At 42.3% G+C, this 26,848-nt stretch overlaps 1 protein-coding gene across 3 annotated transcripts in view; it reads right to left on the bottom strand.

The window, feature by feature from the left end:
• OVCH1 (ovochymase 1) overlaps positions 1–26,848 on the bottom strand; it is a 1,142,331-nt gene that overhangs the window by 170,642 nt on the left and 944,841 nt on the right. For all 3 annotated transcript variants that reach the window (XM_085652349.1, XM_085652348.1, XM_085652347.1), the window contains exon 27: positions 20,561–20,587. In XM_085652349.1, the coding sequence (XP_085508475.1) occupies positions 20,561–20,587 (27 nt within the window). The remainder of the gene's footprint in view (positions 1–20,560; positions 20,588–26,848) is intronic.

Consider the following 26,848-nt stretch of genomic DNA (forward strand, 5'->3'; position numbering starts at 1 on the left):
CTCTGAAGTTGTGCACTAAAATATACAGGAGGTTTTTAGCGGGTGATGCGTCCACCGTACACACTAAGCTGAGCCCTTTTCGTTTACAGGAGGCCACCACACGGTGATTATTCTAACGCTCTCAGCATGGAGTGTTTACAAATGGTCCTCTATATCTTTCTGTTCTGCTGAACCCCGGTGGAGGTCCTTAGTAGTTTGAAACTCGTATTGTTGATGATACTTGACAGGACACAAGCTGTGCATACCGGACTACATCATTTGAAGGTGACCACCTATGGGTCCCCACTTCCTTCCTTTTTTTTAAAACCAGTGCACATTTCTTGCACAACACTAATGCAGGGTATCATTTCCTAACAGGTTGTCCCTTGGTTTGTTACCATTTTAATCCTGAGGAAGACCCGTTATGATGCGTAGTCATTAGCACAATATCATAGGGTTGAAACGTCAATGGCACAGTTTTATGTCCTTTGTCAGCTATCCTATGCTATAAAACAAAGAACTAAGGGTAACCTGAACTTTAAAACTTGGATATCGGGATCTATACGTTTTCATTGTTTTAAATGTGTTGTGTGTGAACGCTGGGACTATTTCCTTTTCACTATTTATATGTGTTTGTGTTTTATTGTATATATTCAGTTTGTTGTGGGCACTAAATATCAGACAAACGAAATAAATGATTTATATCATGTAAAGAAAATGTTGGATATATGACAATGAATATATTTATCTAGAAACTGCTTTTTTGTCGTGCTAGTGGTTTTCTATGCGTTAGATTCATCTTTTAGAAATATGATGAACTTTTTTTCTCAAAGGGGTTATTTTGTGACCATTTGATACTAATGTTGAGTGATCAACATTTTTTCACAATTCTTGGTTAAGAATTGTGTCACCAGATAGAACTCCTTCTAGTTTATAACCTGATCTGCATCCAGGGTGCCTCCCAAAGGATAGAACAGTCATCAACCCTACCCCCAGACACATTTGCACCTGGGCAGGTGTGAAAAATAGGTATTCAGGAGACTTACACTCCTAGAAGGCTAGTGTTAGAAATCGGGGTCTCTAGTTGGCAGGGGTAGGTACCTTTGCCCAAATAGGGATCCTTGCTTCAGGTCAGGGTAAGCGGGATACACACTTTAGATAACCCCTCCTCACTCCCTTGGTAGCTTGGCATGAGCAGACAGGCTTATCCCAAAGGCAATGTAAAGTATTTGTACCAACACTCATTAACATAGGTGGGGAGGGAGCACACTGCCTCATCCCAGCACAGTTCACCCCATTGCATCCTGGTAAATGCAGTACGCTTACTTTCAAAGTTGCTGTAGTCTTTCACCACAGTTGGTGCAGGTAGTGCTGTTCTCTAGACACGTGTTTCTGGGTTTAGCCCGTCATCAGTAGAGAGCAAAAGGTAATAAGAAGCAGAGAAAAGTCATCAGGGGTTGCTGAAATGGTGCCCAGGTCTTCACAGGTCACAGTACTAAACCCAGAAACACGTGGGTCCCTTTTTTTATACTGTAAATCTTTGTTCTTTCCTGGCCCAGGGCTCAGTCCAAACCATTTCTGGGAGGCACTTTGCAACTGCACAACAACCTCGTTTGTAAATGTAAGCCCTGGCCCCAGACACACCACAGGGGGGTGGAGACATCATTGTAGAAGGCAGGCACAGCCCTATTCAGGTGCAGGTACTACTCCTCTCACCACTCCAAATGCAGACCAGCCCTATTCAGCCTAGCGCGGACTCATCCAGACTATCTGGAGCCAAGGCACCTCCCCAGCTCCTGTCACTCCAAAGCAAGACAGGAAATACACAACTCAGCAGAGGCACACAGGATGGCTAACCAAGAACACACCTACTTTCTAAAAGTGGTATTTTCAAACACAGAATGTAAAAATCACCTTTCCTAAAAGATGCATCTTTAGATTCTGAGTTCAGGCATACTAAACTTTATTTTCCTACCTTGTTTCCAAGGGTAGATATGTTTATAAGATGTTATAAGCAAACTACCCATTCTATCCTTTAGAAACAGATAGCCTCGCAATAGTGAAAAACGAAATTGTCAGCATTTCACTATCAGGACATGCCACACACATCAGGGCATGTCCTACCTTTCACATACACTGCAGCCTCCCTTAGGGGGTAACTAACATGTAAGAAAAGCAAAGGTTAGGGCCTGGCAAGTGGGTGCACTTTCCAGGTTGACATGGCAGTTTACAAGCAGCGCACAGGCACTGCGGTGGCAGGCCAGAGTTACATTTTCAGAGCTACTCATGTGGGTGGCCCACTAGTAGCATTTGATTTACAGGCCCTGGCACACTGAGTGCACTTTACTAGGGGCTTATCATTAAATTAGCCAATCATGGATAACCAATCATAATAATTTACAGAGAGTGCATATGCACTTTAACACTGATTAGCAGTGGTAGAGTGCCCAGAGTCCTAAAGCCAACAGGTCAGGAAAAAGTTTGGGGATAACCCTGCCAAAATGGATATTTCCAACACCTACCCATACCTCTAGGGTGGGCTATCTGATCTGTACAGCCAAGGAAGAATTTTTAAAAGTGGTAGAACAGAGGGTTCTGGGTAGAAAAGGTGACCTACACCCCCAGATGTGTTCGCTTCAGGTATGGATTAGCCATTGGGGCTAGTAGCCCGTTGGCCACTTGCACCAAACCCCCCCCCCCCCCCCCATGCTCCTACATTTAGAATGGCCACCTCTGGCACCAGAACCTCAGTTCTGAAGCAACCTGCATCAAAGAGTAGAAAGAAGAGACCCCCGTCAGCGACAACAGGGCTTGCCCAAACCAAAAGGGGGTTACAGTGCACCCATGGCAACGCTCATGGAACTGCCTGATTGAGCCTCGTCCTAGATTAAATCTCACTTCCCCCAGACAGACGGACCCTGTGAGAGGAGAGGCTGAAGCACCCTCAGACTCCCCTGGTCAAGTGGCATTAGTCCCATGCAAACTGCAGTTAAAACAATGCTCTGGAGCCATAGAATAACTGGCCATCGGGCCCTCCAGGGATCACTGAAATCCAGATGGTCTAGTGCATTGTGGGAACTGTAGTCTGGCCTTCCACACAGTTACAGGCAGCTACCATGTTTCCTGAAATCACTGGATGCCGAAGTATCTATTTGCTGTGCTTACCCCTGCCAAGGCTTGTTCGTCACCAGTCTAGCAATTGACCCCGGCACACAACGCTGCTCCTAGAGGGAACTCTATCCAACGTTTGTGCAATGTCAGCAGCGACCCCATTGGGTTTTTGCATATTTATCACAGCACTATGTAAGCGGTATAAAACAGCTCTTGCGAGACTCCCGTTCAGCACCAGGGACAGCCAGGCCAACTCTGCACCCAGGCTCCATGGGCCAGGTAAAATTGAACTGAGTTGTGGTTTGGTCCTGGGACCCGCATCACCTTTACCCTCCTTGGGTTCCACACAACCTGACCTGCAAGTGACGGATTGTCACTACCACTTTTTCCCATTGACCGTAACGCAAAGGTTCTGCAGTTTTGAATTGCTGTAATTTATGTTTTCATCTAAAATCCATAATTCGGTTATATGCATCTGGGCACATTTATTTTTGAGTCTAAAGTAATATAAAAATCTGCTTTATTTATATAAATTGGTTTAGAATTTCTTTTGAGTTGTGTTGATTACTTATCGTCCTTGTTGGTACTCTGAAATGATTAACTCATGTTCCTCTAGAAAAGCATGGCTGCTCTTTGTGGCATTACCTGTACTGAGCTTGCAGAGTGATCAAAACAACTTCACCACTCTACAGGGAGTTCTGTAAGTGGTGGAGTGCGTTGCGTCATGCCGTTCACGCTGATATTTAGTGCCAGGGTTTGTCCGCACTGTAAAATCGGAACGAACGAACAGCACCACTCACAATGCAAGAGGGCACTGCTTCTTTCTGCCACTCGAGTAGATGTTCTACTCGAGCATGAGCTTCCTCAACGCGAACAAAGGTTTCTCAACGTGAGAGGTATCGACCATCTGCGACCGCTCATGTTGAGAAAGCTCGCCGATAGTGTTGAGAAGTAAAGTTTTCCTTGCTCTTGCTCGCTAAGTTAATGTTGGTGAGCACAAGTGAGGGAAACACTCTCTGCTTGCTGAGTTTTTCAGAACTCTGAGAGCTACACAGAGTGGCAAAAGCTCTGCAAACTCCACGAGCAGAGCGGAATTTCACGCCCAGGCCTAGTAACAATGTGGTCAAAGAGTAAGTCCTATACATAGGGTTCATAGACTTCAAAACAGCATTATACAGCGTCTAAAAAGCAACCCTTTGTACAACGTTAAATGGCTGGGGCATACTAGCTCATCTACTAAGGGCAGTTACATCACGGTACTTCAAAACCTAAGTGATGATAAAAATAAGCTTTGGTAAGTCCACAACTGCAAAAATCATAACCAATAAACACCCCAAGAAAGGCCGCATACTGGCCCCATTGTTATTCAACCTTTATGTGGCTGATCTAAAGAAGGCATTTCTGCCAAAGATGGCCAGCCTTAGAGTCCTGTCCCACCAGGATGCTGACAATAGTACTTCTTGCACCAGAACCAATAGGTCTACAGAGGCTTTTTAATGCACTTGCCAATTATTGCTCAGTCAATGACTTAAAGATTAATGTCGCAAAAACAAAGGTCATGATCATCTCCCATAGACTTAGAGAAAAGGAGAGGCTGGTTTATCCAGGGGAGTGCGATTGAAATTGTGGACTCCAACAAATACTTAGGGTTATAGTTGGACAGTAGGGGCTGCAAAGCTATGTACATCCGGGCCCAGCAGGCGGCAGCAGCAAATTCTCAGATGTGGGCATTTCAAAAACTAAAAAAAAAAAACAATGGTGAATCAAGATTTATGCCACCTCCTGATGGTGGCAAAAAAGGCTGCAAGCTCCTACCCACTATCTCATATGGAGCAACAATATTTAGAGATAAAGTGGCCAACGGGCTGGATAGGGCTTAATCCACCTCCTATAGACACATCTTCTCCCTACCAGATTGTTCCTAAAATGCCCAAATTTGGCTAGAATTGTGTTGGTCCTCACAGCATTTAAAACTGAAGGCAAAGCCTACTGCTTCAAAGCCAAGCAACTTAACAATACACTAACATGCAATTTGAGAAAAAAATAAACACCCCCAGACAAGCTGGCACAGTTATTGGAACATTGTGCTGAATGCCTTGGAGGCTCGAAAGATCTGGACAAGTGATCTTCCTGCAGCCTTCGTATCAAAACTGTTGATCAAACAAGCAAAATTAATGGAAGGAGTAGGACGCTCTGGCCCTATAAAAAAAAAAGCATACAAGTTGGGCAGTCATGTTGTATGAACCAGGCATTCCTGCGACCTATTTCTCACCACCTATCAGCAAGGATATGAAAAAACAGCTGATGAGACCGTGATTCTGTCTAAACCCCTTAAATCTTTTGGTTTGGCCAATGGGATCTTGATGACAATAGGAAAAGCATACTTTGCGCAAAGGGAGAGGAATCCGTGTCACACATCCTTTGCAGCTGTGAAAAGTAGCTACTGCTTAGAAAGTTCTGGATGGGCCCAATATGGCCAGTAATAAACATCAGGATCTACCAAGACTCTGGGCAAGCATGCTCAACTCAGCTAGCCGTTCATTTTTTAAATTCTTGAAAAGGTACCCTAACAATGCTGCAGCTGTTGTTGCCACCCCCGGAGGACAGACGGGAGCACTGCTGCCGCAGACAATTCACATAAATATGCTGCCATAAGCCTTGTACTTTATCTGGGTCTTGGAGTCTTATTTCTCCCAGAATCTCCATAGGACATTTACTAGATATCAAGCAGACACTTTAAGGACTCAAAAAGGCTCCAAGTATAACAGATATGAGGACGAATATAGCACCCCAGAGCCGCTGGGATCAACTAGCAATATTTTCACTGCACTTTACCTGGGTCTCAGAGCTGGAACTCCCACCAGAGTGCATTTTTGCACTTTAAGTACCTGGGGTAGAGGACCTTTTTAAAAGCACTTTTTTTTCTCAATTCTTATTCATCTTTTAAAATGTTCTTTTAATTGTTTCAATTAATCAATTAATATATAAGTTTGATATATCATCCGCTGAAAAAATCACTGCACTGTTATAATGATTTTAATTAAACGCTCAATAAAGAATCTATGATGTATTCAACAACCGTTGGTACTTTCTACTTAACATTTACCAGCGTTAATATGTTCTGTCAGATTGTTTCTATATGTGTAGATTGAGCAACTTCATAGAGGCATAGTTCTCCAACAAACCTCTCTTGGGTAGTATCTATGCAATGAACAAGTTACTTACCTTCGGTAACGCTTTTTCTGGTGGATACGGTATCGGTCTGTGGATTCCTCAACATTTTAAGTACCCCATGTGCAGTATTCCACGGAAACATTTTTCATAGCTCTCCTACGTTGACGAGGACGTAACAATGGTACGGCTCTGCTCGCAGCTCCGTGTGACGTCATCGGAGCCATAAGAAGACCTCGCCGATGTGCTGACATCCGTTCCACCCATTTTTTCTGTGCCTTAGAGGCGAACGGGTGAACCGACAACATTTTGCAAGTATACACAGTCTGCAATATATACACAAACATACACAGTATAAAATTCAAAGAAGAAAGAAAAATGGAAATTCGAAAATAGAGACGTTTCCTAGCGACAAGCATCACATCAATGCAAATGACAATGAACACAAGACTGTCATACAAAACAATTATTTTCAGTATAGGTAGATAGACCACGAGGAGGTGGGCAGGTCAGTGAGGAATCCACAGGCAGATACTTTATCCACCAGAAAAAGCATTACCAAGTGGAAGTAACTTGTTCTTCTGATGAATACATCTGCATTTAGATTCCTCACCTTTTGAATTGAATCCTCAAGCAGTCCCGCTCCCGGAGAAGGGTGTCCACCCATTCATACCAAAAAAGTCCTGAAGAGCAGAACGTGCAAAATGGATGTCCCTCCTCACCTTCGAATCAAAGCAGTAATGCTTCACAAAAGTGTGGAGGGAGGCTCAAGTTGCCGCTGTGTAGATGTTTACAACAGCGACACCAAGGCAAAGCCGAAGAAGAGGACTTCGCTCTACTAGAATGAGCTCTAATACATTCATGCGGCTCCTTCTTGCCCAAGGTGTAGCATATCTTGATGCACAGGATGATCCATATGGACAGCATTTGCTTGTTGACAGCCTTGCCCTTCATTTTTCCTAATGAAATGCTGGTCCTCCAGCCTGAAGTCCTTAGTTCCATCCAGGTAGAAGCCGACCGCCCTCTTAGGGTTCAGGCGGTGAAGTCTCTCCTCTTTAGAAGGATGAGGAGGAGGATAGAAAGTGGGTAAAGTGATGGACTGCCCCAGATGAAAAGGAGTAACCACCTTAGGCAGGAAAGCAGCTCTGCCTAGATAGAGGTGAAAGGAGGCTTAGAACTAAGAGCCTGCAGCTCGCCAATGCTCCGAAAGATTGTTTTGAAGGAGAGAAGCCTAAACCGACAACTATGCAGAGGCTCAAAAAGAGACCGCATCAGAAAAGTAAGAACTACATTTAAATCCCACTGTGGCATAAAAAAAGGTGTGGGAGGAAATCGAATGGTAAGACCCTTAATGAATCTCATGACTATAGGGGACTTAGACGATGGTTGGTCTGGCAAACAAAGAAAGGCTGACAAGGCTGACAAGTAGCCCTTAATAGTTGCTACAGCACAACCCTGCTGACCTAAAGAAAGAGAAAAACTAATAATATCAGACAAATGGGCCTTTAAAGGATTAATTGTACTCTCTCCACACCATTTAACAAACCTGGCCCACCAACTGGAATAGACAGATTTGGGGGGGGGGGGGGGGGGGGGAGTGTCTTCTGGCCAATAAAATAACATTCGCCACATCCAGTGGGAGCATGAACTCCGGTTGCCCCGTTCAATCTCCAGGCATGAAGGTGCAGGCTCTGGAGGTGGGGGTGTAGAACCTGCCCTGCGATTGTGAGAGGAGGTCGCCCTGAGAGGGAAACGGAGATGTGTGCGATGAGAGGTAGAGGTCTGTGAACCACACCTTTCTTGGCCACTCCAGGGCGATCAATATGACTTGGGACCGGCTTGGCGAATCTACCTCAGAACCTGAGTAATTATGGGTGGGAACGTATAAAGAAGTTGTGAGCCCCAATCTAACTGAAACACGCCCCCAACACTCACTGCATCGGCTACTGGAGACTGCAAAACGACGGGCAGTGCATGTTATTGTGAGTGGCAAACAGGTCCGACCGAAGAAACACCCACATCCTGAAAATGTGATGGACCACCTCCGGATGAAGAAGCCACTCGTGATCGGATGAGTATTGCCGACAGACTGTCTGCACGCACATTCAGCACCCCAGCCAGATGATTTGCAATCACACAAATCTGATCGTCCTGAGTCCAGGACCAGAGTTGCAGAGCCTCTCTGCAGAGACTATATGACCCTACTCCTCCATGTTTGCTGATGTACCACATCACAGTAGTGTTGCTCATCAGGACCAGAACTGACTGATACAAAGACAGGGAAGAAAGGCCTTGAGAGCCAAACGTATGTCCCGCAATTCCAGAAGATTGATGTGAAGCAATCTCTCCTCTGGAGATCAAGGACCCTTGATCTCCAGATCCCCCAGATGTGCACCCCACCCCAGAGTGGAGGCATCCGTTATCACTGTGGCCACTGGAGAAGGAGGTTGAAATGGCTTCCCTTGATAAAGGCTGCCTGAAACACTCCAACATAACAGATCCATTGCAGTGTCTCTGGAGATTCTGACTACCTCCCTAAGATCCCCGTTGTGTTTAAACTACTGCCTGCGGAGGCACCACTGGAGTGTCCTCGTGTGCTAGCATGCATGGTTGACCAACAATATGCAGGAAGGGAACAGACCACGCAGGTGCAAAACCTTCAGGACTGGAGCAGCCGCTCCAATTTTAAACATTAGGTTCATAGCTTGGATGTCTAGAATCCTCTGAAGAGGCGGGAAAGCATGACTCTGAGAAGTATCCAGCACTGCCCCTATGAGCATGTTGCACTGAGAGGGAAACAGGTGACATTTGGGTACATTTATTGAAAAACCCAATTCGAACAGCAGTTGAAGTGTTACTTGCAGATGATGAAGAACCATCTCGTAGACCTTGCTTTGAGCAGTCAGTCGTCCAGATAGGGGAAAACAGGAATCCCCGACCTTCTGAGATGCGTTGCCACCACATACATGAAGACCCATGGCATGGATGTAAGAACGAACAGAAGTACCATACCCTGATAATGCAGAGACCCCACTGTAAAATAGAGATACCTCCGATGCGACTTCAGGGTGGGAATGTGAAAATACGCATCCTGTAAATCGATCAACACCATCCAGTCTTCCTGCTGCAGCACCAGAAGAACGTGAGCTAGGGTCAACATCTTGAACTTCTCCTGTTTGAGGTACAAATTCAAGATGCTGAGGTCTAAGATCGGCCTCAAATGCCTGCCCTTTTTTGGGGGGGGGGGGGGGGGGAGGGAAATCAGGAAATACCCAGGGTAGCATCCCTGACCCCTTTCCTGCTCTGGAACAACCTTTATCACACCTTTCTGTAATGACAGGACCTCTTGTTGCAGAAGCAACAGATGGTCCTCTAAACACCAACCCTGGCGAGGAAGATGAGAACGGGGAAACTCCTGGAAAAGAAGGGTGTATCCATTTTGTTCAAGATTAAAAACCCAAAGATCTGACATAACAGATTACCAATTTTGTAGAAAATGGGGCACCCAACCTCCCAGGGGCCCAACATGCTCCAAGATGTGGGATTTAAAGCTGCTCAATGATGAAGCATGACACCCGCTGGGGTGTGTGAGGGCCCTTGCTCCTAAAAGGAGCACTCCCCTGGACTATTCTGGTCTAACAAGGAGACCTAGACCCCTATACAGGAACTGCACACTCATTTCTTTGTTCATCTTCAGGGCGCGTGGGCAGGACTTCTAACTAGCCCCATTCCCTCCTTGCCAGATATTGGTAGTTTCTCAATGGCCAATTATCTAACTCTTTATGCATTTGTTATTTGCTTCTCTGTTCCTCATTCTTGTCTGTCAATGTTTGTGAAAGATGCTTAGGGTTTAGTTTGTTGGGCTCATTTTCATTTTTTGGGCCAGACAACATGCTAAGAAAGTGGGTGTTGGAAATTATTTAGGTTTGAAAGGCTTTGAACTGGCATAGGTTGGTAAAGCGGTTTGAAATGGAATCTATGGTAACTATTTTCCTCTGTTAGTTAATGTGACCTTCCTCACTTTATGGTTGTCCACGGTGGTGACAATGATCTAAGACATTTAACTTGAGTTAGATTGGGAATTGAGATGGAGACATTTTCCATCTTAATGTCCGTTTCTGAACACACATTGCAAGTTCTCAAATATTTGTCAGAGACAGATGTGGAAATGGTCTACTGTAAATGCCAAGTTTGAAAAGACTCAAAGATGTAAACAAGGCAGTGTCAGCATTCCTTCTGGATCATAAAATGTCTTTCATTTAAAATCTAATTTTAAAATATGACCATGCAGCACTGTATCGTCCTGATGGTGTATAGTCTTTCACCTATGGAAACCATATTTGTATTTCAAACCTAAAAACGTTGCTTCGCAAACATATATAAATGTGTTTATAAAAAACACAACAAGGACTCTAAAGAGCCACCCAATGCCTAATTTTTTTGTGATCTACATATTTTTTTTATTTCAAAATTATCGCAGGTACTTTCCAGACAATTTCAAGAAAGCACCACAGTACATCGTACATTTAAAAAAAAAATATATAAATTAATAAAATACTTTTGACTAACTGCCTCATTTCTTCTTTAGAAAACAGAGTGATAACCTACACTTCACCTTAAAACACAGAACAAATAAAGTGTGGATTTAACAATATGGCTATCTTTAGGTTGCAAGGGCTTTCATTAACCAATAATATTGTGTTTCGTCATTTCCATGTACAGTGGTATGCAGTGAATGTACTGACCTATACCGCGATCCAATATATCACTACATTTGTGTCCCCTAATACTGAAAGACAACTGAACAAATTGACATCAAATAATGAAATGGACCCTTTCCACACCACAATTTATATTCCTGCCAACTTTGATGTAAATCCGTTCAGCCTTTTTGCTGCTGCACTGGTTTAAAAAGTCTATGGAAAATGCATTAATGGAAAAACATGTTTTGGGACCTCCCTCTTTTCTTTGCACCCCCTTTAACTAATCACAATAAAACTTTGCATCATTAGCCAAATTAGAAAAATGAATAGATATGCAAAGTTTTGTGGAGATTCAAAGATGGTGACAAAGTTGGCTGCAGCATGTAAAAACGTAAAGAATTAATATCTCGGAATCCTAAAAAGAACAAAGTGTAAATATATGTATATATACATAAAACACACACGCAGTGGTGGTAGCCACTCTGTAGTTCTAGTTCGGGTTATCAGAGAGGAATTTCTCGGATATTCATCCCTTAATAACTTTGCACCCATTTGACGAATCTTAGAAAAACTTTGCAGACCTACTGCACCTGTTACATTGGTGAAGGGTTGACAGTCTGGTAGTGTTTGGTCAAGGTGTGCAAAGCAAAAAGGGGGGTCCAAAAACCCTCACTTCAATGAATTTTACATAGACTATTTTATTTCATGTGGCAGCTGAACAGACTAATTACATTTCATAGCAATGTACATCAGACTATGTAGATGATTCCATTTGCAAGTGATGTTATGAAGTGGTTATGAAGAGCCATCAACTTAGTGATATCTGTGTAGCACAATACAATTAAAAGTAGCTAGGAAGCCCAAAAAATGAACTAGACTGCTTATGTAAAGTTTCACCTTAACTATATGAACAAGTGAAAGACCTGTTTTTGGTCACTTGCTAATGGAAAACTATAAACAAAAATCTATAAAATAGAAAACATCTTGAACATAAGTTTTCTTTGCATACTCTCTGGCTCACAAATTAAAACTGTGCTGAACAAGCAAAACAAAAACAATCTCCTCTATGTACCCCTATGAAACAAAACGAAAAAGGGAACTAGCAATGAGCCAAACAAATTACTATTTAAAGGACATAATTGCCCACTAGGAATAAAAAATAATCTAAACTTTAACAATGATTGTCTTTCATTCACTTTGGGCTTCTTATATAGCACGCACCTTCTAGAAGTAGCAAGGGAGCCCAAATAAAAAAAAACTAGACTGCATATGTCAAGTTTAAGAATTACTACATGAATAACTCGAAGACATTTATGGCCACATGATTATGTAAACCAATAAACAAATACAATAGATGAAAAGAAAGCAATCACATTAAATCTGATTGCCACACTATTTATAGTTGGTATTCCCAGAGATGAGAATTCCTTGGATTATGGCTCCCTAATAACTTTCCACTCATTACAGACCTATAGAATTGTCTGCACTTTGAGATGATGTACTTGTTTGTAGAGAAACATTAAGGGGGTGCAAAGACAAAAAGGGTGGGTTGCCAAAACAATCTCTCACCAAAGCATTTTCCATAGACTATTGTATTTGACATAGAGAAAACTGCTGAATGGATTTACATGAAATATGGCTGGATTGCACATTATGGTACACAGATGGTGTTTTTTAGGTACTGCTTAAGTAGTAGTTAAGTAGGGTAAGTATGTTTAAGTTATGAGGCATTTAAACTTAGTGATATGGTCGTTGTTGTACTTTCGCGGAATGTCACAAAATTTCATGAAGCCACCACAGTACATGCCGGAAAACGTATTTAAAAATATATAAAACTATATAAATACATTTCCCTACCTATTACCACTATCATAAAGTGTTAATAGGTTGGGACCTACTACGTACCTATATCTAAGGCCGTAACACAGAACACAAAGTGTAGTAAAAACATTATGGCTGCCTTTTCATCCTCTAAAAACAGCTGTAACCCAATTATATACCAGCTCATCATCGCCATGTACCACGGTGCACTGTAAAGTTACTACGGTGTATCATGGCTCAAAATATAGCCAAGGCCTAGCTGTATTGGATTGCGGTACCCTGCACCACTCATGGTGTCACATGGGCAACAGAATACTCAAGTCAGATTTACAAACTAACACAAGGCCACCATGCGTGGCCCTGAGTGGATTGGTAACTGGAGAAATGCAAGGCAGCACAACTTGCGTTTTTGCCTTACTCTGCACCCCATAATGTACATTGCTGCTAAATTGCACAGACATATGTACGTCACTGTACTTTACTTCACTTAACACTATTCCACTCTACACCAGTCTATTCTATTCTATGGTACTACACTAGATGTTATTCCACTCCACGCTATTCCACTGTCACTCCACTGTATGCTACTCCACTCTATGCCACTCCAGTGTACTCTCCTCCACTCTACATCACGCCATACTACAAAACACTACCACACTCTATGCCACTCTATTACTCTACAGTATCCCTGTACACTCCACTGTCCAAATTTGTAATCATATCTATGCCCGTATACTCTATTGTACAACAATCTACTCCACTCTACAACAGTTTCCAACACTTTACAGCACTCCACTTCACTTTGAGGCGTCACTCCAATTTATAACAGTTTCCTAAACACAACGCTACACCACTTCAATGTACGCTCTATGCTAATCCACTGTACCCTACTCCACTCTAACCCACTCCACTGAATACCACTCCGCTCTATTCAACTCCACTCTTTTACTATACAGTATACCACTACGCTAATCACCTGTATGCTACTCCACGCCACTACAGTGTACGCCACTCTACACTGCTCTACTGTATGACACTCCTCTACTCTATAAAAGTCTACCACACTTTATGGCTTATGGCACTCTACAATATTCCACACCACTCTATCCCTGTACACTCCAGTGTCCAACTCTATACTCCACTCTATGCCTGTAAGCTCCATTGTACAACACTGTTCCACTATTTGACACTTTTCTGTACGACAACACTCCACTTTACTACCTATGCTATGTCACTATACTTTACCCCACTCTATGATGCACCAATGCATGCTATTTTACTTTACTACACCCTCCGTTATTCCACCCTACTTGACTACTGTAAGAGACTTGACCTCTATGCTACAACAATCCAATCTATGCAGCTCCACTGTTTGACACACTACTGTACTCCATCCAAATTCCCTCTACTACACTGTATGCCAATCGCCAAAACTTGACTCCTGTTTATACCCCTACACTCAACCGTATTATAATGTACTATACTGTATGCTAATAAACACTCTACTCCACTGTGCTGCTCTACGATACTCTAGTCCACTATACGACTGGACGCAACTCTTTGTATGCCACTGCACCCCAACTTTACTCCACTCTGCAACACAGTACTCCGCTAGTCCACTGAACGCTATTACACTGTACGCCACTTCATTCCATTGTACTGTACGCCAATCTACTCTGCAACACTGTACACCCCTCTGCTCTACAAAACGTAGTGTACGCCACGCCACTGCACGACACTGCAATTGTACTCCAATTTATGAAACTTTACCTGACTGTATGCTACACCACTCCACGTCACTTTAATCACTCCACTCACACTTTACTCCACTCCACACTACCCCATTCCAGCGTGCTCCACTATATAATACTCCACTCTACTACACTTTATCCCATTCGACTCCACTGTACCATATTCAGCTCCACTATCCAACACTCTACTCCACTGTATGCAACTCCAATCAGCAACACTGTACCGCACTTAATGACACTACTCTACTCCATGCCTGTCCACTCTGGGCGACTGCGCTACACTGTGTGACACTCTACAACTTCAATTTCTCTCTACGATACGCCACTCCACTAGATGACATGGTATTTCACTCTATGACACTCTCCTCCACTGTAGTCTACAACACTCCACTTGATGGCACTCTACTCTACAACACTCCACTTCACCCTACTCCACCCTAAAACACCCTACTCTACTGATCGAGACGCCAGTTCACTGTACAACTAGCTGCTCGAGTCTGATATTTCACTATATGAGACACCATGCCACTACAATATAACACTTTAGTACACTGTACGATACACCACTAATTGCTGCTGTAGTCCATTTTATTCCAATATGCCACTATATGACAATCGACTTTGCAATGCTCTCCTCCACTGTACTGTGCAAGACTCCACATAACTCTCCACTCGCGACCCTGGACTCTGATTTGAAACACTTATTTAGAAAAAACATTCAAATTCAATGAAAAAAACTGATTAAAGCTTGGTTAGGTAGGAAAACTTTTTTCCCTATACAAACCAAAGTTAAACTAAGCAAACTTTAAAGATTCTACAGTTATAACATTCATTTACAATTTATTCACCACCTTCAAATTATTAGCACACATAGTTACACTCTTTTCAGCTTGTTAACCAGACAACACTAACTGCAACTTGCCACTCAACCATGCACTGTGTTCTAACAAATTATACTCCATTGTACAACACAATGCGAGATTCTCCGCCACTCTACTGCACAACACTGCACTCAACAACACTGAACTGTACAACACTAATCCACCAAACTCCACTGTGACGCTATCCCCTACAACACTCTGCTACACTGCCACACTATGACACTCAACTCGATGACACTCCACAACACTCAATTGTAGAACACTTTACTGCAATGTACGCTACTTCACTCTACGTGACTCCAGTCTACAATATACTAGGACACTAAACTCTAAGACAATCTTTTACTGTACTATACTCTACTGACAACACTAATGAATAACCCTCCACACTGCGATTTGAAACATTAAAAAACACAAAACCATTAGCATAGAAGGAAAAAAAAAAACAAAGGTTAAAGATGATTTATAGTTAGAAATAATTTATGTATTCTTTGTATGCAAATACAACTTAAAACCAAAAAATATTACTAATTATAAATGTATAATTTCAATTCATAATTTATGACCCACCTACAAATTACTATGTTGCGCACCTCTGAAAATAGTATTTTCGCCTCACTCGCCACACTACATTAACTATAGCTCATGCCTTTTCCATCTACTGGTTATACCCCTGCATACTACATCACTTATAGCATGTGATATCATAGCATTCATAATACTTATAACTATTCAAATGACTATTTGTCACAACACAGAGGATGGTAGAGCGGCGAGTTAGTGTTGTCTGGTTAGCGAGCTGAAAAAAGTGTATAACGGTTGACCACTTATAATAATCTGAAGGTGGTGGTGAACAAATTGTAAATTAAAGTTATAGCTAGACCTGTAGAATTTTTAAAGTTTGTGTAGTTTAAGTTTGGTTTGTATACAGAAAACAGTTTTCTAAACTATAACTAAGCTTTAACCTTTGTTTTTTCCATTGATTTTATATATGCACACATACACACAGATTAACTACCATGACCATGAGGGAGACCGACTCCACCCTTTACTAGAAGCCAACAGCAGAAGGCAATTTGTGTGCCTGTGTATGGCCAACGTTGGAAGATAAAAATGTAACTTTTTTTTTTTTTACTTGGTTATGTGCAGTTTTTGCATTATAATACACGAGAGGTAGAAGGACACATTTCACGGAGACCAATCAAATTTGAAAAAGTGTTCATGGGCACCTATGTAATAGGAGTTGCATAATTATGACAGGCCTCAAACCACTCTGCAGAGCTTTATTATTGGCAGGGTTACTAAGATTATGTAGTCCTTATAGCCCACAAGAATGAGTGCATTGTATTTAAAAGTAGGAAATGTAGAAATGTTATGTTAAACTTTCCTTGCAGTTACTTGCATCCAAAAACTGCGACAGGCCTAGCTGTCCGATGTTCATCATGCATGCAAATCAGCATATGACATATTAAAAACAATAGTCGAACATTTTAAGCAATTATTGCACACAGGAAGCAGGATATTACAAGAATGAACTGATATATCATGTATATGCTCCATATAAATGTGTCAACAAGTATAATACACATGGAAATCAATGTGGTACACTATTCATGCGAACCAGTATGTAATTCTTTGAAACCAATAGACTACACTACAATCCATATATTACAACAGTGAAACAATGCATAATGCATACAAATCATGCAGTTATGCAAGTGTACCATGAATGCAAACCACTATATAATGCTTTTAAACCAAAAGTGGTAACCTGTGAGCCTTAGGGTGGTCTTACCCCAAACCTTTTGCCTTTACCCTCCACTTTCTGCTGAAGTGAATTTATTTTGGCTCTAGGACTCACTTCACCACAGTTAACAGTGCTAAAGTGAGTGTGCATTCTCCTTCAGACATGGTAAAATTGGCTCACACCAGATTACATGATTGACCCATTTAATTTACATATACGTTCCTTGCAGAGTGCTATACTACATACCCAGGGCATATATAAATTAAATGCTACTAGGGGTCTGCAGTACTTATTTTGCCACACTTTTAAGTAGTCCCTTAAAACAGGTCTGCAACTGCAACCTACATGCAGTTTTAAACTGCCAATTGCACACCTTGCCAAGCTTTAAACTCTTATTGCATGTACGTAACCCTGAAGGTAGGCCATAATTAGCCCAGAGGGCAAGTTTGTCATCAAAAAGTTGGAAATGTACTTTTAAGTGTTGCATGTCCTGGTAGTGGAAAAACCCCTAAATTCATTTTTCACTACTGTGAGGCCTACCTCCCCCATAGTTTAACATTGGGTCGCCTTATTACATTTGATAAGTGCCAACGTTTGATTGGGTACAAGTGAAAATTATATGTTCGGTGCCTGAGAATTTATATATAGAAAAATCCTCTTAATGGGAAAAGTCAGATTTTAACTTACAATTTTGAAAATGGCACTTAAAGTTGGCATTTCCTGACTTCTTCGGTGCTTGCAACCTGTTCCTCTTTTACATGACTGGGTGTAGTTGGCAGATGGACTTTGTTTATTCATCTCCTACAGCCACCCAATAGACAGAATAGGTGTGCCTGGATGGGCCTTCAACTGGCACAGCACCACTTGGAACTGACTAGGCTATGCTCTGTCTTCACAAAAAGGACTCCATTGTTCATGCATACAGCCAGGAAGAGGAAGAAGTTAACGCCAAGCACTTCAAACGGAATCCTTTAGAAACAGCTACTTCAAAGAAGGCACTAGGTATAAGAATAGGACCCTCAGACCCACTCTTTAGTTCAATTTCTGGACCTGCTGAAGGACTCAGAGGACTGCCTGCTGTTGTGGCCTGCTCTGCCGCCTCTGGAAAGACTGGACTGCTTTGGTGCCTGACACTTGCCTTGAACTCTGAGGCATGCCCTGCTGCTTGTGCCCAGTTTCATCACTTGAACACTGGCCTCCTGATATGAGTCTCAGGGACAGAAAATACTCCGACCACCTTGAACCCGCATCTGGACCCAGCCTTGCCCCGAAGTGCTGCCCCTCAACTCTTGGACCCATGGTGGTGGTGATAACGGTGCTCAGATAGCCAAAATTCAAAACTTGGAACTCAGTGAATTTTTTGGGGCTAATAACTGCTCTAAGAACCGAGGGAAGACTAAGACCAACCTGCTCATCTATCCACTGAAGGTGACTTTGCGGCAGCTCCCACTACGTTATTCCCCACAACAGAAAATCCTCTTTAGAAGTCCTTCGCCTAAGGTTATCTGGGCTCGTGGAACTTTTGTCGGCTATAGCCACGCCCCAATAGAGATTTTCATCTCCCAAAAGCTTTACCTTCTCTGAACATTTTTCTTCTAAATTTCTTCTAAGTCTGAAGGTAAGCCCCGACAGGGTGCAACCCACTGCTTGTATCAGACTAGCACTCCATTGCAATCAGCCATATATTTTTTACTTTGATCCGGTCTCACTCAACTAGATGTCCACAGTTGGCACTTTGACCTTTTAGGCACTAGTTTTCACTATAAACTTTGAAAAATCATAACTCCTGGTTTTCTGATTGGATTTTTCTTATTTTGATGTTAAATTAATAAAATGTGCTCTATTTTACTAAATTGGTGTGACATTTTTCTTGTGTTGTGTTCTCACTTTATTACTGTTTGTGTGTGGCATAACAAACGAACAGTAAGTTAAGCCTAACTAAGTTTGTGCCTAGCTATCAGAGGTTTAAACCCAAGTTAATGTAGAGACTTTTGTGGTTCACAGATGGTGATTGTGGCTGTTGCTTGAACAGTGTCACCCTTCATTCAACCAACAGCCCAATGTCTCAGTCAGTCTAATGTATTCTGTGCACAAACCTACATTACAACAGAGAATTAACATATATAAAAATGAATCACTTTATTGAACATTGACACCCATATGATATTCTCGCAAATTGTTATGATATGCCTCTCAGTGTGCTATAAATACAACCAGAACAATATGGGAGAAAACCAATGTATCCTGCATCTTCACTAATACTTTGTGTGTGAACAAGTGTGTTACCCATGCAGAGCACTAGAGTAAGCATGCAAAGCACAGTATTATGCCTATCAACCAATTCATTATGAAATCAAACCAACAGAGTATGCCTACAGACCAGAATGGTTTGCATGCAGCTCACTATTCTACACAGACCAGTGTTTATTGGCCATACACTAATGTACTAATAAGTGTTCCAGAAGTTTAGCCAGCATTTAGATTACTCAAACCAGCGTTCCTGTATACCAACCAGTGTAATGCATTCAAAAAACCATCAAAACATGTGTGAACTAGTGTAGTGCATAGAAAGTCACATCTAATATTTTTGATACATATATCAATCAGTTTGCTATGTAAACCACTTCAAAAGATATCAACAAATGTGTGACATATGCTGTAATTCAGTTTTAGCCTGTTTGGCATGCCATAAACTGGACAAAAAGTTAGTTTCTGAATAGCCAGTTGAGCTTGATGGGAATTTGGTTGTTTTATCCTTCTTCCAATGGTCCTAATATATGAACGAATTTGCCCTTTAAAACACCATTCACCTTTTTATTTTTATTCAAATATCTCAAAAGCTACTGAATAGCTTTAAATCAAACAAAATAAAGTCTTGGAGTTAAGTAAAATTCTATTGTCATGCCAAGTTGAGCTAATTTAGTTCTGCAGTTTTTGCCGTAGCAGAGACCAAAATAAAATAATTTGTCTCAAAACAGGAAAAACTTTTATATTTATGTTGCCTTCAAATAATGTTCTTCCCATCCACCAACCAAACTACATAACATTTGCAACTAAAATTGCACTTAGTACACCCAGGTGTCTTCAAATTTTCTTACAGAATTGTCAAAGTCAGCAAATTTGTTAGCAATCCAAAATGTCAAATTCTTATGCACGAGTCAACTCCATGATAACTACAGTCTTTAAAGCAGACCTGCATACATATAGACACACATACGCAAGAAAAAAAACAGATGATCATGGTTCCATTTAAGTGGAGGTGGAAAGATTGTTCATTTCAACAAGACTGCATCATTTTTCACTCTATTTTCAGATCAAAATGCTGTGATGACATATTACTTGTGTGTCATTACTCGACAACACCAACAATGCCTTTATCCAAGCAATTGTTCTTACCACTATCAGCCGAGTCTTCTGCAGATCCTAAAAAATAGGAAAGCAGAGAAAGAGGTGCAATTAACGATGAAGTTTAAATCAACAAGTTACTCCAGGAGCATTTGAGGCACACAATGCGGGATCCAAACAAGTGTAATTTGCAGATGTATTACCCAGCTCTCACATAAATAAACCTATTACAAATCTTTGGCGGTACACACATTAATGAGGTGATGTGAAGTCAACACTCCCAAATTGAAAACAGATTGCACTAACTATGCAATGTCTCCATTTTGGACAAAGAAACTGCATTCAATCGTAGTAGACAATGAAAAGAAAATTCTCAACATTTAATTTTCTACTAACATCAATATTTACTAAATGATTTTTTATAAAACAATTACAATTTAGTAAGATAAACTAATACAAATCCATGTTTAGGGTGCATGGAATTCACAATGTGTATCGGGATGGAGCCATATACGTCCATGGCTAGTGGAGGTATTGGCAGCTTGCTTGCCTAAGTTTTCTCAAGACCATTACAACTTTATAAGTCCGCAACATATCTTAAACTAAAAATATAAAAATTAAAAACAATTTGGCCACCTCACAGTGCTAGAAAGTTCTCTAAGGCTTAGGGTCAAACAGTACATGGGTTATTAGAATCTAATTATTGTATGACGACAGAACAGTGATTTTCCTTTATTCCTACACATTACAATTAAGTCACAAGTAGAATGTCTATTTGAACAGTTCAGTTTTCAGAACTTCCTAAAGGACAGTTGATTGGGTTCAGCCTTTTGATTTGAGTTTTTGAGACACTACAATGTATGAAGCTCTGAACACCCAGGGACCTACATCCATGCGTGTCACTTTAATACTTGTTGGTTTCACACTATCAGGTTAACAAAGAATTAGTTACCAACTGTTTAGTTCTATAGTCCTCTCAACTGTTGGCAAGCATTTTACAGAGCTTGGTTCATGTTAGAGTACAATACAGGTTCACTTCACCATGGCACATCCCAGCTCTATCTAGTGGTCTCTTTGAAAGCGAATGCAGGTTTTCTAAAGCATGAACGGCAGAGTTTCACCCACTTCACAATGGTTCTATAACAAAAATAAAACAGATTTTTTGCCCTGTTTGACCCAAAAATGTGGGGTCCTCCCTAAAAAGTTCAGTCTATGTAGTGTCTCTCAGAAGCTTCCAGCATAAGGAGTTCAGTAGAGGAAAAATAACATCTTCGATTGATGTTCATACACTACTGATACTCCAATTGGTTTCAGGTTTTGCAGTGTCTTCTAGTCAGCAGTGGGCAATATACACATATGTGAAAGTGAACCTCATGCAGTTAGTGTCAAAGTAAGAAGAAGCAGATGTACATGGATCTTCCTCCCAAAAAGACCTTTACAGGAGGAACCTTAGTCACATGAGCTAGTGTAGAGCGTTTAATATATTATGACAAATGGTTCAACATATGTAAAGGAAAGTTACATTTTATGAAAGAATCTGTTCTACAATTCACAGATGATTATGTGTTACTCCAGTAATAGATCAAAAATTCATGATGCAGGGATTCAGAAATTTTGCGAGTTTCTTTGAATCCACTTTTATTCAACAAATGCAAACTTGACAGAAGCAGTCTTCGACAAATGTAAAATTGACAGGAGCAGGCCATTCAGCCCAGCCAACAGGTTTTGTCCCTTTGGTAATTCATCAGGGCTTTATGCTAAGGGGGTTTCCTGCCAATGCATCTTCTCTTGTGAAGTGGTTACGGTTGAAATTCCAATTCCATGTGAGAGTTACTCACAAAAAGCTCCTTGTCAGAGATGTTGCACCTTTGGGACCTACTGTCTTTGGCAATGCTGTGCAGCACTACTGTGACCGGAACGGAGAGCCTGTCACTAGATTCAATAACCGCTTTGGTTGGACTTTGACACCGTGGGTGAGGAAATGGCGCCCAACCTGCACCTTCTATTATGGGCATCACAGTGATGTACAACTGCATTTCCGCTTCAAGCCAGCAATAGCAATTAGGCAGGAATCAGCCGGAATGAGTGAAATCTGATCGGTCTTGGAACTAGAATGCAAACAGCGGCCACCATATTGGATCTATAAAAAGCCGCGTACAGACAATCGCGCCTGTGAAACAAAATCGGTATACAGGAATGCATGTATTATCACATAGCCATGTGGAGGGTGGAACAAGGTGTATCTACACTACCACCATGGAAAACTAGCCAATATTGATAAGCCAATTATATTGGGACTGTAAATGGCCGCGTCCAGATATCAAGGTGTCTGTGAAACAAAAATCAGTATACATGCATGCGTGAATTTACACAGTCATGTGAATGGTGGAAAAGGTTTACTTCCACTTCCAACATGGAAAACTAGCCAATGTTCTTGTGTGGACTGCTCCGATTTGTGATAACACAGTCTGTGTATCATATTTCTATGCAGACAGAAAAAACCTGCTGGAAGGTCGATATTTTATAAAAACAGATCCTGTATAGCATCACTTTTTTAAAAACCCCAATGGTACCTGTGTGCTCATATACTTAGTAGCAAACCTCTGAAGGGGTGTGTTTGTCTGCGTCATCAAGAGGGTAATCTATGCAGTGGCAGAAGAATGGAAAGGCACCTCAGCTCATCTACATTGTTAAGCCCAATGCATGTGATTTTGAGCAAGTACATTCATTTGTATTCTTTGAGGTTAAGTATATCACTGATATCTCCTTCACGGTGGTTTATTACGATTACTACCACCACCTGCCAGTATAGATCATTTTCAGTGTTTTGTAATCTTGATTATGCTGAACGAGGGGTGCACTTCCCACCTTACATCTGATTTAGCTCCTGTGTTGGGCGATGCGTTGTTTCAACATTTGTCATATTTATTTCTCATAAAACTTCATACAAGGACATCTGATCACAAATTACATTTTTGGTATTGAAGTTAGAGAATGCTTTCAAGGTGAATTTTTTGTCATTGGTGTCCGAAGTTTTAGTGTATGCGGTAAATGCACATGCTACGCATCTACTACATCTGTGGTGTCCAAGTAATGCTGGAAAGTCCCACTGTGCCCAGATGTTATTTCTGTGTGTAGTTGGGGGGGGGGGGGTTAGGGGGAGGTCTCTGTGGCTCTCACTACATGGTCCCTGGTGTTTGTTCCATTTGAAAGCAAAAAATAGAGATTCTTCACATGTTTTGTTCACTAATGGCCAATTCCTGCAAATAATGTTTTGTAGCTCATTGCTGGTGGGTGAGAATGTGCAAAAAGAAATAAAAGTGCAGAAAGAAGGAAGATAGGTGCAGAAAGAGGCAAGAGGTGCAGAAAGAGGCATGAGGGGTGCAGAAAGAGGGAATAGGGGTGTGAAAGAGGCATGAGGGGTGCAGAAATAAGCAAGAGAGTTGCAGAAAGAAGCAAGAGAGTTGCTGAAAAACAAAAGTGCAGAAAGAAGGAACAGAGGTGCAGAAAAAGGCAAGAGGGGTGTAAAACGAGGGAAGAGGGGTAGAGAAAGAGGCACAAGGGTTTCAGAAAGAAGGGACAGAGGTGCAGTAAGAAGCAACAGAGGTGCAGAAAGAGGGATGAGGGATGGAGAAAGAGGCAAGAGAAGTGCAGAAAGAAGCAAAAGCGATGCAAAAAGGGGGAACAGGGGTGGAGAAAGTGGCAAGAGGGGTGGAGAAAGAGGCAAGAGGGGTGCAGAAAGCAGCAAGAGGGGTGCAGAAAGCAGCAAGAGGGGTGCAGAAAGGGGGAAGAGGGGTGCAGAAAGGGGGAAGAGGGATGCAGAAAGAGGCAAGAGGGATGCAGAAAGGCATGAGGGGTGCAGAAAGACATGAGGGGTGCAGAAAGACATGAGGGGTGCAGAAAGACATGAGGGGTGCAGAAAGACATGAGGGGTGCAAAAAGGGGCAAGAGGGGTGCAGAAGGGGGCACGTGGGGTGCAAAAAGAGGGGTGCAGAAAGAAGCAAGAGACTAGCAGAAACAAAAGAAGTGCAGAAAGAAGGAACAGAGCTGTTGAAAGGGGGAAGAGGGGTGGGGAAAGAGGCAAAGGGGTGCAGAAAGCAGCGAGAGGTGCAGAAAGAACCAGAGGTGCAGAAAGAACCAGAGGTGCAGAAAGAACCAGAGGTGCAGAAAGAACCAGAGGTGCAGAAAGAACCAGAGGTGCAGAAAGAACCAGAGGTGCAGAAAGAACCAGAGGTGCAGAAAGAACCAGAGGTGCAGAAAGAACCAGAGGTGCAGAAAGAACCAGAGGTGCAGAAAGAACCAGAGGTGCAGAAAGAACCAGAGGTGCAGAAAGAACAGAGGGGGTGTACAAAGAGGGGTGTGAAAGAGGCACAAGGAGTACAGAAAGAAGTAACAAAAGGCGCAGAAAAAGGCGAGAGGGGTGCTAAAAGAGGCACATGGGGTGCAGAAAGTAGTGAGAGGTGCAGAAAGAAATAAAAGAAGTGCAGATGAAAAGATTACTAAAAAACTTTTACATTTACAACGCCAATAGTTCTAACTCATGCAAATGCAAGACCTATTACATTACAAATGCTTCTTTAACTGGTAGTCACGTTTGCAGAGTGGTGGAGAAAGGGGGCTGGGACTCCAACCAGCGCTCAGGAATTCCGCTGCTTAGGACTTACAGGAAGTACCAGGAGGGCTTCTTGGCCCCCAAAGCCCCTTAGGACTAAAGCGGACTTCATTCCCCAACCCGTAGTGTGCCAGGAGGCACGTTTGCAGAGTGGTGGAGAACGGGGGCGTTGTCTCCGAAGACCTCTTAGCAATACCACTGTGTGGGACTTACTGGCGGTAACAGGAGGGGTAGTTGGCCCCCAAGGATGTCCTGGGGGGCCAACTATCCCTCATATTACCTCCAGTAAGTCCCACACAGCAGCATTGGTAAGTAGTTATAGCAGGCCATGCCCCCTTAGGCCACCATTCTGCAAAAGTGCTCCATGGCGCACTCTGGGAAGGGTATTAAAGTCTCCTTCACCACAGGAGGTCCTTAGGGGCCAACTAGCCTACCTGATACCTCCAGTAAGCCCCAGGTAGTGGGATTGCGGAGAGTTGGACACAGGCCACACCCCTTTTCTCCACCACCCTGCAAACGCCTGGCCTGGCATGCTCTTGGTTGGTGGATCTAGTCCCCTTGCCTCCTGAGTGTCCCTGGGGGCCAAATAGCCCTTCTGTTCTCTCTAGTGAGCCACCCACAGCTGGATTGCTGAGAGGCCATACCCCATTTTTACATCACCCTGCAAACACGCCTCCTGGTGCACTGCTGCGCGGGAGATGTTCACTTTTGTCCTGAGCTGCTCAGGACACAGGAGAACCTAATCGCCCCACCAGCAGAGCGCCAAGAGGTGCGTTTGCAGAGTAGTGTAAAAAGGGGCGTGGCCTCAGACCACCTCTCAGCAATCCCACTGTGTGGGGCTTACTGGAGGTACCTAGTGGGCCAGTATGTATGTGTGTGTATATATATATATATATATATAGTCCCCGGTCCTGGAGAGAGAGATATGTATAGATGTATAGATGTATAGATCTCTTCAGGACAGGGGACTAAGTCCCAGAGTCCTGTAATGGCTGCCAGCAACATTTTTCTCATGTTGCTGGCAGGCAATCAGAACAGGGGGGGGAGGAGGGGGAAAGTCCCTGGGCAATCGGAGTACTCCATATTTTTTTAATTGGGTCTGAGGGGCTCTTGCGAGAGTCTCTCAAACCCTGGAGCTGTGCCCTACAGATTATGATAATTAACCTACGAGTTTAAACTAATTGCCCCATAGTGTGACCAGCTGGTACACTCATCCGAATACATTGGCATCCCAGACTTACTCCATGTTTCTAATTTACTTGTGGAGTCGCTGGCCCCCTTCAGTGTTCAGTAAGCCATTGTCAACATTTTTTAAACGTGCTAGGTCATCCAGACAGCAATCTATCATTTACATGCATTTATAGACCCGGTTACGACCTGAAATAAAGTTTGAAACGCCGTTTACACAAATCAGCGGATTCAAGGCCTCTGACTTATAACATGATTATGTAAAATCTTCCTAAAGCTACCTCATGTTTAATATCAACTGAAATCAATCTCGCGGTTATTTTCACTGTCGAGTATTTCACTGGCCTTTCATGGTTTTCTCCATGAGCACTCTTTGGCCACCACATATTAATTGCACATTATCAAAGTAACGTTGATGCTGTCTTTAAGCTTTTTGTCCATCCTTTGAAATAGAACTGTAGTAATTAATTATTGGTGCTTCCAGTTTTTCTTTATAATTCATTTATGTTTTTACAAAATTCATGATATTAATACCTGTT

Source organism: Triturus cristatus, chromosome 4_1 (assembly GCF_964204655.1).
Source record: "Triturus cristatus chromosome 4_1, aTriCri1.1, whole genome shotgun sequence".
Lineage (NCBI taxonomy): Eukaryota > Metazoa > Chordata > Amphibia > Caudata > Salamandridae > Triturus > Triturus cristatus.